At 42.4% G+C, this 11,858-nt stretch overlaps 1 protein-coding gene across 1 annotated transcript in view; it reads left to right on the top strand.

The window, feature by feature from the left end:
- Positions 1-1,918: 1,918 nt before the first annotated feature.
- CRYBG3 (crystallin beta-gamma domain containing 3) overlaps positions 1,919-11,858 on the top strand; it is a 129,674-nt gene continuing 119,734 nt past the window's right edge. The window contains exon 1 of the mRNA XM_047099826.1: positions 1,919-2,067. Coding sequence (XP_046955782.1) covers positions 1,919-2,067 — 149 coding nt within the window. The remainder of the gene's footprint in view (positions 2,068-11,858) is intronic.

Genomic DNA, 11,858 nt, shown 5'->3' with positions numbered 1-11,858 from the left:
TCTCAGACTCACAGAAAAGGAGGAAATATTTCCAATGAGAAAGCACTGGTCAGCCTGAATCCAGCTGAAGGAAACTGGGCTGATTTAACTTTGGTGGGTTAAATCAAAGCTAGAACAAATTAGGGTGAGTGCCTTGGGCTCTGCTGCAGTTAGGAGGGGTTAGAGTGCTTCTAGGAGACCGCTGGGGGAAGGCAGAGAGGCTCAACAGCCACCAGCTGATGCAGAAATGACCAGGGCTTATAGATGTCCAACTTACTCATAAACAACCTTCTCTTCTTCAGCACCCCAAAGCTAGAGGAGGGATAACCCCCAAGGTACCTTCCTTCCCCTCCCCAAGCCAAAACTGCCGGGGACATTTCATTTACTGGTATATAATCTTTATACAAGTAAAGGTCTGATTCTTTGTAAATATGTCTGTAAATATTTCTACACCATCTCAGGAGCAATTTAGTTTAGAAACGAGCAAACAAAACCAAAATACCTGCGGTGAATGAGCCTCAATGTTAGCCACTCTGCTAGCCACTAGGATATAAAAATAAAAGAATATCCATCTACTGTATTAATAAGTCAGACACATAAGAACGAATATTACAGGATAACACTTATAGGATGAATCTAAAATAGCCAAATTAATAGAAGTAGAGGGGAATGGTGGTCCCCTGGGGCCGCAAGGAGGAGGAAACAGAGCTCTTCAAGGGTACAAAGTTTCAGTTATGAAAAATGAGTACTTCCTAGAGTTCTACTGTACAGCATTGTGCCTATAGTTAACAATACTGTATTGTACACTTGAAAAAATTCCTAAGAAGTTTTTGTGTTGTGTTGTATGTTAAAGTGTTATCAAATAGTAAGAAGGCAAGAGGAAACTTCTGGTGGTTTATGGCATAGATTGTGATGATGGTTTCAGGAGTGCGTTTATCTCCAAACTCATCAAGATGTATACATTAATTATGTAGGGCTTTCTGTATGTAAAACATAAAAAAAACCTAATAAATTCCATACTACTGTATTTAGACTCTTTTTGTTTTTGAGCCATCTTAAAGACTGGTTTCCAGATTTCAGTGACGTCTGTGTAACGACTGTAGAATATATTTCAACAACAAACACTTAGAAATTTAAGTCACGTTTTTATCAGTGTCGTTTTTGCAAGACGGTTCTCAGAGTCCTATATAACATGGAGTGTAAGAAATTTAAGGCGCATCCGGGTTGGGAAAAGTTATTCCACACATAAGGTAACTGAACAAGAAAAGAGTTGACAGACCTACACAGACACCTATGCCCCACCTTCACTTCTGGGACCCCGCCATGGGGTAATCTCTATTGCAGCCCTGGTGGAAAGTGTTTTTGAAGTAGCTGTTTGCTAGCTAAAAGCCCAAGGCCCTCTGATACCGCAGTTTACAAGGTGCTGTCACAAACTTGAGTTCAACTTCTTTTAAAAGTCTGAGTACAGTTTTCGTTCACTGCCTGAGGGATAGAAAAGTCAGTAATACAGAGTAAAAACTGAGCGCAAAGTCCAAAGGACTACAGCCTAACTGTTTTGGGCGGGAAACCCGGAGCCCAGCGTCCCAGGCTGCGCGTTCACCCCACCCAGGATCTCAGGCTCCCGCCTCCAGCTGGGACCCCGCCGGCCCCGCAGACTCCCGCCTGGCCCAGACTCGGGGCGGTGCCGCGGCTTCTGGCTCCTCCCAGGGGGCGGGCTAGTCGGGGGCGGGAGGAGGAGCCGGCGTGCAGCGCTAGCAACAGCCGCGCGGGGTGCGCATCGCGCCCGCGCCTCTCCCGCCCGGGATGGACTGAGCCGCGCCGGTTGCCCGCGCCCAGTCTGTCCTGCCTTCGCCGGTCCTGCCACGCCGGGCTCCCGGCGTAGGACACCGCCAAACCCGTTCGCCGCGGACCGCCCCGGACCGGCAGCCGCGCAGGGGACATGTCTGGAGGCCGGAGGAGGGGCGGCGCCCCCTGGCACACCTTCTCCCGGTTCTTCGCTCCCCGAAGCCCTTCCCGGGACAAGGAAGAGGACGAGGAGGAGAGGTCGGGGACGAGCCAGCCGCCCGCTCCAGGCCAGGGCGCCGCCAGGTGGGAGCCGCGGGGGACGTCTGGGGGTCCTGCGCGAACTCGCCGGACGGGGGCCCCTGGCCCGACCGACCGCCTGCAGCCAGCTGCTCTGGGGCCAGGCTGCGCTCCGTTCGCCACTTTCTGTTCTCCTTTCTCCATTGCTAAAGTTTCCTCCTCTTCGCCCGGTCCCCTTGCCGCCTCACTCCCCTTTCCTTGGGTAAATCCGGGTGAAGTTCGTGACCCGCGGAGGAGCGCGTTCCCACCCGGCCCAGCCTGCGCGGCGCTCTTCCTTCCCACTCCCCCTCCCGGAACGTGATTCTGTTCCCGTTCCACACTGGCGTCTGCGCTCCAAGTTCTGTGGCAAAAGCGAGTCCCCCGGCGTCCTGCCGGCAGTAATGAGAAACAGTTGTGAGCGAGCCGAGCCACCAGCCGGGGCGGAGAGGGCGCCATCCGAAACCACTCGTGGGGGAAAGGTAAAGCGTTGGAGCGCCACCCTCTCAGATGGTGTTTTGCCATCCTATTTCAGTTTCCTCAAAATGATTTTTTTTTTTTTAATGTGATACCGAGTTCCCAAGACTTCGTCAAAATACAAAACCTCGCTAGTTTTATTTACCATTTTGCCTGGACATTTAAATTATGCCGCCCTTTCTCATGTCTCTTTGGGAACATCTGCCTCAAGTTCCCCAACAGATTCCAGAAACCAGGACTCAGCTGTCTTGGTTTCAGCAAGGATAAAGTGCCCCTTCTCTGCAGTCTTTCCTCGTTCCTCCACCTGCTGTAAAATCGATTATTTTTTTTAGACGGGTCTCCGTAAGATGCCCGTTCCTGAGCCTCTTTTTTCTGCTCAGAGGGAAGAGGGGTCAAATACGTCTCGCTGTTTTAAGCGTTTGGTGAGAAGACAAGCTTATAGTCTCTGCTCTTCCAAACTGCACCGGAAGAGTGTAATCCCTTTTGATTGGGAGGACGCTCTCTAGAAAGCTGTGTTTACTTCAGATTTTAAAGACTTCGTGGAGGACTTCAGAGGAAAATGGATAGGAAGCAGAACTGTGACCGAGCTGGTTTCATTAGTATTCAGGTCTCGTGATTTGGTTCTAGTCGCTTATGTGTGCCTCAGTTTCCCTCCTTTTGAAACGTGTCCATTACGAATGTCTGTTAATGCCACATCTTTCCAAGACAGCTCCTGTAATTGGTAGATTTTCCTGGGAAGCTTCAGCTATTGTGGCCCTGTTAAGGGGGAACTTAAAATTCATAGTTACACAGTAGTTAAAAATAGTTTCGAAGTCTGACGGGGCTCAACCAGAGTGTCAGATCTGGTGGGGGCAGACAGCCTGAGGTGCCTGCCATCACTGCAACGACACTAATAATATTGGATAATACGGAAGCAGTGTTTAAAAGAAATCCCAGGTAGTCTTAGCAAAAGTTGGAAACTTGAGTCAGTGTTAGAAGGGAATAGGCTGGCCAACTTCAGGTTCAGAACAGAATTGTGCTGAAACTTTGCCTGCCTTCCTGCCCTGTTTTGGCTTTTTAGGCACTTCTCAGATCTAATTTCCTCTCTCTGGAGCTAACCACTCTAGCAGCTGGCCTCTTGTCTGCTTAGCGCTTCTCCATTCTCATTATCTCCAGATAGGCACACACTGGCCTTTTGACACTGAGAATTTTAATAGTGCTTATGTGAACACTAATTTTGTCTTCATCTTTGTAGAACTTTCCCAGTGTTAAGGGGATAGCAGATAATCCTTTCTGTGGGTGTTTTATGTTTTAAATGAGCTTAAATCTTTCTTTTCAAGAATATAAACACATACAAAGCCTTTATTGAAAGTTTAATGAAACAAATGGAAACTCTTAGTAGTACCCAGTGTCCTAGTAACACAACACCCTGGTGTTTACAAGTTTGGAAACAGATTTGCAGTTTGTCACTGTGCTCTTATTTCAAAATGAAGGGGCATTTTGGCTCTTTTCTTAAAGGCAGCAAAAAAATTGTAGTTTTAATGGGAGCCCAGTTTACCTTTTATACGGGTGATTTTGGGTGGCGAGGAATCCCAACAGCAGACATGTAAGTGCTTGGCGTGGTAAGGATGTAAAGATGCCTGGCAAAAGGCTCTTCTCTCAAGGAACTGTAAGAAGCTGAAAAGACCGCTTGTAAACAATAATATTAGCACCTATCATGTATTTAGCATTTAACAATTTGTAAAAGTACTTAAAAAATATTACACTTGAGGTTGGACACACCTTTGCGATTAGCGTCCTCATTTTATTATAGAAAACAGAGCTAAGGAAACTTGCCCCAAGTCCATAACTACGTTTCGTTCAGTGAACAAGTATTAAGTCCAACTCTGTGCCTGCAACTCTGAGTCCCCTTAACATACATTAAGGGTTAATATCTACGTTCTGATTTTTCAGTGTACTCGAAATGCATTCTGTCAAACTTGAAACTTGTATAGTTTCCTTTTCTTCACTACCAGTGATGTTTATATGAATTTTATTTACATAATGTAGGCATGTACAAATATAAAATGGGACATAAATTCCTTAAGAACAGAATGAAAATTAAACATAAGACCAATAAGACTCAATTTTTAAGCATTATCCTGAAAACACTTTTTTGGCTCCTCACAAAATGCAGATGGTACCACCTGGGACAAACACAGGGTCCTTGGGGGTTGCTGTGATTATGCCGTGATTCAGGTTTTCTAATATTTCCTTTTTTGAACCATAGGAAAGCCTTTGCTTTTATGGTGTGCTCTAAATTATTTGGGTTTCATTTGGTGTGAACACATCATTTATTTATTGAGTTTGCTGCTGTTTTAAATTTTTTTTTTCAACATTTATTTATTTTTGGGACAGAGAGAGACAGAGCATGAATGGGCGAGGGGCAGAGAGAGAGGGAGACACAGAATCGGAAACAGGCTCCAGGCTCTGAGCCATCAGCCCAGAGCCCGACGCGGGGCTCGAACTCCCGGACCGCGAGATCGTGACCTGGCTGAAGTCGGACGCTTAACCGACTGCGCCACCCAGGCGCCCCCCTTTTTTTTTTTTTAATTTTTTTTTTCAACGTTTATTTATTTTTGGGGAGTTTGCTGCTGTTTTGTTCTCATTAACCTTAGGCAATTAAAGAAGGTACGGAAACATCAACGCTGTTATATATGCAAATTCAGGTGTGGACACTTGAATTGCTTGTTAGTACTCTTCTTGGGTGACCAGATCCAGGAGGTGCTTATATTTATTTTAGATTATATAGATAGGAAAATGTAACTGAAGTTTTCATAGGAAACTTGAAAACTCTGAGCTATTTTAGATTATATAGATAGGAAAATGTAACTGAAGTTTTCATAGGAAACTTGAAAACTGAGCTTTGTGTATCCCAGTTATTTCAAACCACTGCTATAATATTTAAACCAATTTATGAGCACATAAGGAAAGAACTCCTTAGAAGTGATGGGGGGGGGGAATGCCTGGGTGGCTCCGTCGGGTAAGTGGCCGACTTAGGCTCAGGTTATGATCTCACAGTTCATGAGTTCAAGCCCCACTTTGGGCTCTGTGCTGACAGCTCAGAGCCTGTAGCTTGCTTCAGATTCTGTGTCTCCCCCTCTCTCTGCCCCTCTCCCACTTGCACTCTGTCTCTCAAAAAATGAATAAACAATGAAAATAATTAAAAAGTGATAGGGGATAGCAGGGAGGGCTTAATGGTTGAGGGATTGTTACCTGGTTCTTGGAGACATTAGTAGTGTTTTAATAAGAGAACTTAGCCAGTAAGATAGAAATAGGGAACAGGTATTCTAGGTTGAGCAGGAGCCTATAGGAGGTTATGATCTGTTGGGGACTATATAATTTAATATACATTAGTGGGACAGAATGAAAGAGGCAGTAAGGATTGGAGCTAGGTCAGATTTTGGCTCTTGATTTAAAGGTTAGACTACTTATGTGAAAGCCTGTTAAACAGATACTGTGAGAATGTCAAATTTGGAGGATACCTGCCTATTAATATTCTCCATTTGGGGGGAAATGATTGCTCCCTTTCTTTGCTGTATCACACATGATGGACCTATTTAAAAGCAACGCTCTGTGACATTTTAACTCTGGAGGGGGGGCAGTAAGGTGAGAACAGCATTTATCAAGGCAGACTGTACACATATTGCTGGGTTGGGTACTTTTACTTGCAGCATCTCATTTAAACCTCACCCTCAACTTTGAAGGTTAGTATACTGATCACTATTCTGACAGCTGAGAAAACTGAGGGTAGAGAGTTCTTAGTGGTGAACACTGGTGGCATCTTGGGTGGAAGGATTCTTTGGTGAACTGGACTCTGCTGTCCTTTGCAGGACATTTAGCATCCGTGACCCCGCCCACTAATTGCCAGTAGCATTCTCCAGTCATTGGGATAATCCAAACACCTCCACCCAGGTGCATGGGAGGAGGTAGAGTGATACCACTCCCAGTGAAGAATGATTTAGCCCAAATCATGGAAGAAATAAGTTTCAAGGTTGAGATTTGAACTTAGGTTTCTCCGACTCTAAAAGCTGTTGTTGTTTTTTTCCCCCACACCATTTTGCCCACTCTTCTAAACTATGCTCATTCAAAACATATTTGCATATGTAAGTCAATGGGAATTTTTCATACTTTGTTCCAGAATGAGTGTTAGTGTGGCCCATTTCAGATAGATTCTTTTTGGCTGTTCCTTTCAGTGTTCCAGTATATCGTTACTGATAGAAAGTAAGAGAATCACTAGAACCAAGGACAGGGGCTGTGTCTTAGTCATCTTGGTGTCCCGTTTACCCAGCTTAGGTGAGGAGTGAATCACTATTTCTTGATGGAACATTGAAGCACTTACTAGTGGTTTTCAGCTAGAGCTAGTACAGTGTTCCCGCAGCTCTGAAGTGCGCATTTAGACACATGGGGCATCTTGAAAGATTTCTATACAGTGTTTGGGTCTCTATTTACTTTAATTTTTTTTTTTTCAACGTTTATTTATTTTTGGGACAGAGAGAGACAGAGCATGAATGGGGGAGGGGCAGAGAGAGAGAGGGAGACACAGAATCGGAAACAGGCTCCAGGCTCCGAGCCATCAGCCCAGAGCCCGACGCGGGGCTCGAATTCACGGACCGCGAGATCGTGACCTGGCTGAAGTCGGACGCTTAACCGACTGCGCCACCCAGGCGCCCCTGGGTCTCTATTTAAAGTTTAGAGAATTTTTGCTCGTCACCATGGCTGAGGGTGTTAAATGGGTGGAGCAAGGATGCTAATGACTTGTATAGGAGATATTCTCATAAAAAACAAACATGTCAGTAGTGCCCCTGATGCATGAGAGCTTTTGGCTGTTAAGGAACCAGTGTTGACCACAGCATCAAGTATGTGAGAAAAGGGAACTTTGTTCTCTGAATTTTCATGGTGATTATATTTTCACTGATTTGCAAGCACTATAGAAAATAATTGGTAACTCGTTTAGTTGAATAAGGAGATACCTGTGTGGTCTTGAAGGACCACATCAGTAGTTCATACCCATTGTAGTAAAGATGACAGGAAAATTCCAGAAGTCCTCAGCGGTATTTTCTAAGAATGTTGAACTCCCAAGTTGAGTGAAAGCGTAGAAGGTACTTTTGACAGAGTAGAAATACAGACTGTTAGGGTGTTGAAACTGTATCATCTTTCAAGTGAAATTTCTCTCTTTGGGGTTTAATAGGGTGTCTGCCAGATGCCTAATTTGAGGATTCTGTTTCTTGGTGAGGGCATTCCTTATAAGCTAACTTAGTTGTACACTCTCAGTGTTAAGAGTTGCAAGTACTTCACATTGTCCAGCAATAAATTTACGTCATCAGAACTTCTAACTGTATTGAAAACTGATAGCATTTTCATCTCAGAGGACAATATATAAAGAGATAAAAACAAATTTTGCAAAGAGGAAAATAATATCCCCTTCAAAATAAAATATTTCCTTTCCCAACTAGGGTACTAATGAAATACACTGCAGCCTAGATATGCCAGAAATGCTAATACAGTTATGGTAGCAAGAAAACTTAGGTTGGTGTAAATTTAAATTCAGGAAAATAATCTGGGCTTTCTCCTGAAAAGAGAAGATCAGCATGAAATAAAAGTTTAAAACATCATTTATTTGGAGTCTGTTCATTCCATAAATTTGAAGGGCTGCTGTGTGTGAGATAATGCTATTAAGCAGTGGGGATAAAGATGAATGACCAAAACTACCCTCAAAGAGTGCATAAATTAACAGAGGAGATAAACACGGACATCTCTGGTCTCAAGATGAGCTCATTATAAGCTAAAAATGTTTTTGACATATGTGCATGTGACCTGTTTGGTTCAGAATACACTTGCTGTTTCATGACTGTCATATATTGTATGAGAGCTTTCCCTGGGCTTTCAAGATCTCTTCCCACATTAATTAACTTTTCTGAGCATGGTTTGTTCAGCATCCTTTGCCAAACAATACTGGGGAGATGTGACAGTAACTGTACCAGCAGGATCAATGCTTTTCCCCTGTTGCTCTTGCTCTTCCTAGACTTCACAGGTTTGGTTAAGTTCCAAATGGAGGCAGAAAAGTACATCCTTTCGGGCATTAACATTTCATGTGACTGGAGATCCTTACTTAGTGTCGATAGAGAAACAAGTTGAAGTTTTGCTGCCAGAAATAACTCATTCTTTTTTTTTTATAAAGTTTTTTTTTTTTTAAGTTTATTTGAGAGAGAGAGGGTGCACAAGAGAGAACAGAGGAGGGGCAGAGAAAGTTGGAGAGAGAGAATCCCAAGCAGGCTCTGCACTGTCAGTGAGGAGCCCAATGCAGGACTCGATCTCATGTACTGTGAAAGCATGACCTGAGCCGAAATCTAGAGTCGGATGCTTGACCAACTGAGCCATCCAGGCACCCCAGAAATAACTCATTCATAATATTTAGGTGGCAGTTGTGAATGGCCAGTGGTACAACTCCATCAGGACTATCCCTCAATGTGTCATCCCTGGGGGTATTTAATTTCAGGTATCCCAAAGCAGTGAAACAACTGTTTAGTCAAGTGGGTTTTTTGCTCGACAGATTAGTGATGACAAAACTAAACCACCCTTTATTAAGGCCATAATCAGACCCAAGGCCTGTGCTTGGGGCTTTAAATACATACATTCATTTAATCCTTAGCAACCTTTGAGAGAGGAGGTATTTTTATTCTGTCTTACAGATCTATAATTTAAGGTTTGGAGAGGTCCAGCAGTTAATCAGAAGTCTCACAGCATCTGTGGTGGAGTCAGAGTCAGATTCTCTTCCTGAATTCAGAGCCTGCTGCATTATGTGATTGCTTCCTCTGCTTAACTTAGGAAGACCTATAAAAGAAAGCTGGCCTTAGAAAATGGTTTTGAATGGAAATAAAAGACAATGGCATGCAGCTGGACGTCTGCCCAGATGGCTTGGGTTAGTGCTCTGTACAATAAAGAGTTTATGGTCCTGACAGTTGAGAAAAGGAAAACAAATGTATATATTTATACAAATTATAAATATATATTTAAACACTTGAAAAGGGTCCATCTTCTTCAAAAGACATAGAAACTGAACGTGTAGCAGCAAGATACCGTATTCTCCCTAATTGATAAGCAAACGAGTTGGATGTGGGGAAACTGGAAGTAGTGACTGGTGGGAGGATAAACTGGAAGGTTCTCTCAGTATTCTGGATTCACATACTGTGACCCAGCACTTCCCTGTAGGAATTCCCTTAGACATGTACAGTTTGCAAACAGACCCAATGTTGTCTTTACAAAGTTAGCCATTGCAGTGTTGCTTTCGTAGCAAAAGGAAAAAAATAAAATTGTTACATGGGGTACAACAATGTAATAGAATATTACACAGCTGCCAAAAAGAATGACAAAGCATTTTATGTACTGATAAAGGAATATCTCCAAGATTTTAAGGAAAAAAAAAAGCTGGAAATCACTGTGTGTGGTATGCTCCCATTCCTGTATCAAAAATGGGGGAGTGTGAAATAAGTCTGTTACTGGGGTTAACTAGGAGAGATGGAAAAGTGACTCAGGGAATGAGGAACAGGAAGGAATCTTCATTTTATATCTTTTTTATACATAAAAAAGTTATGCGAATTACCGATTTTAGGGGAAGTAAGGTTAGTTTAAGACCTGGTGGCTATCTGGGTATAAAAGAGGGGAAAAAAAAATCAAGAAAATTTAGGATCCTGACTTGGCAGAGATTTTCCAAAAAATGCATGAACTACATTAACTTATTCAAATGAGAGAAGTTATAATTAAGGCTATAAATATATAGAAGTAATATTTATAATACAGAGAGCTTTGATATCTTGACACTTTTTATGAATGAGGTTTGTATATTATGAATCAATAATGTGAAACTGGGTGGAATTAACAGCCTCAAAAATACCAACTCATTTTCGTGAGATCACCTGTCATATACTTAGAGTAACAGTATGACCCTAGCATTTCATTCACACTTTCAGTCTTTTGTTAAAAATTGAGGCAGGCCCTCATCTCTAAGGTTTAGCATATGAGGTTTAAATCTCCAGAGTTAGCATAATAATAAGTGTACAGAATAATAAGTGTACAAAATGAGGATGCCTGTATATTAGGACGACTTTTTGTTTTACTGGAAAGGTCATGTATGAAAATGTGTTTTCACCAGTGTTTACCAAGAATTCATTTACCCCTCATACCAGGCACTGTGCTAGGTTCTGGGAATCCAGAACTGAACATGCTACAACATGGTCTTTGGTTCAGAGTACACATGCAGTTTTGTGGGGAAGGTAGACATAGCACAAATCTTTCTTCCCTTAAATTAAGTACCCAGGGCAGAGTATGGAGGGGGTGTTGCTGCTGGGTGGTTCAGTGGGTTAAGCATTGGACTTCAGGTCATGATCTCGCGGTTAGTGAGTTCTAGCCCCACATTGGGCTCTCTGCTGTCAGAGCAGAGGCCACTTTGGATCCTCTGTCCCCCTGTCTTTCTGCCCCTCCCCTGCTCATCCTGTCTGTCTGTCTGTCTGTCTGTCTCTCTCTCTCTGTCTCTCAAAAGTAACATTAAAAAAATATGTTCCTTTAAAGAAAAGAAAAAAAAAAAAAAGATGAGCACCAAGGTGCCACTCAGGGCTATAGGAGCATTTAACAAGTGTGGGCCCTTTCTTGACACACTTTTTAGAGGAAACTTCTAATCTTGTTTAAGCTCTTTTGGTATTTTTGGACATGTGTCTGAACAATGCCTTACAGTTCTTTCTTGAGTTCTAAACTTTAGATAACTTATATTGACTTCTGGTTATGGTAGATGAGGACTTAGCTATTTTATACCTCTTCCTACTTCCTTTACTCATTCAGCCAATATAATTGTTGATTTTGGAATAAAATCAAAAGCCAATATTTAGATTTTTATGAAATACAATTTTGGTTTCATAATACAACACACTAGCTTTTATATCTTCCTTATGACAAGTAGCACAAATGGCAGTACCAGAAATTGTGAAAATGGCATTTGAGTACCCTCACAAATAGTAGTTTCATATAATTTCTAAAGATATATTTTAGAAGTTTGTGCTTTATTTTTTATATTAAGATTTATATATACCGTAGATACAACCTTAGTGGCAGATCATATTTTTTTTATATAATTACCATGCTGCTTATGACAAGAAATGAAATACTCTCAATTTTCCATTCTATTAAGTGGAGACAGGTTAGGTGAGATACAGATTCTCAGACTTCCTTGTCTTGTCAGATCACCAAGGAGTGTACCCTCACTGGAGGGGTGGCTTTGCGCTCTATTAGTCAAAGCTGGAAATGTGTCTTGTAATAATTTTGATTATTTCATT

The sequence above is a fragment of the Lynx rufus genome, unplaced genomic scaffold (genome assembly GCF_022079265.1).
Source record: "Lynx rufus isolate CCGP_SWC_20201006 ecotype Redwood Valley unplaced genomic scaffold, mLynRuf1.p SCAF_5, whole genome shotgun sequence".
Lineage (NCBI taxonomy): Eukaryota > Metazoa > Chordata > Mammalia > Carnivora > Felidae > Lynx > Lynx rufus.
This window is presented reverse-complemented; position numbering and strand designations above follow the sequence as displayed.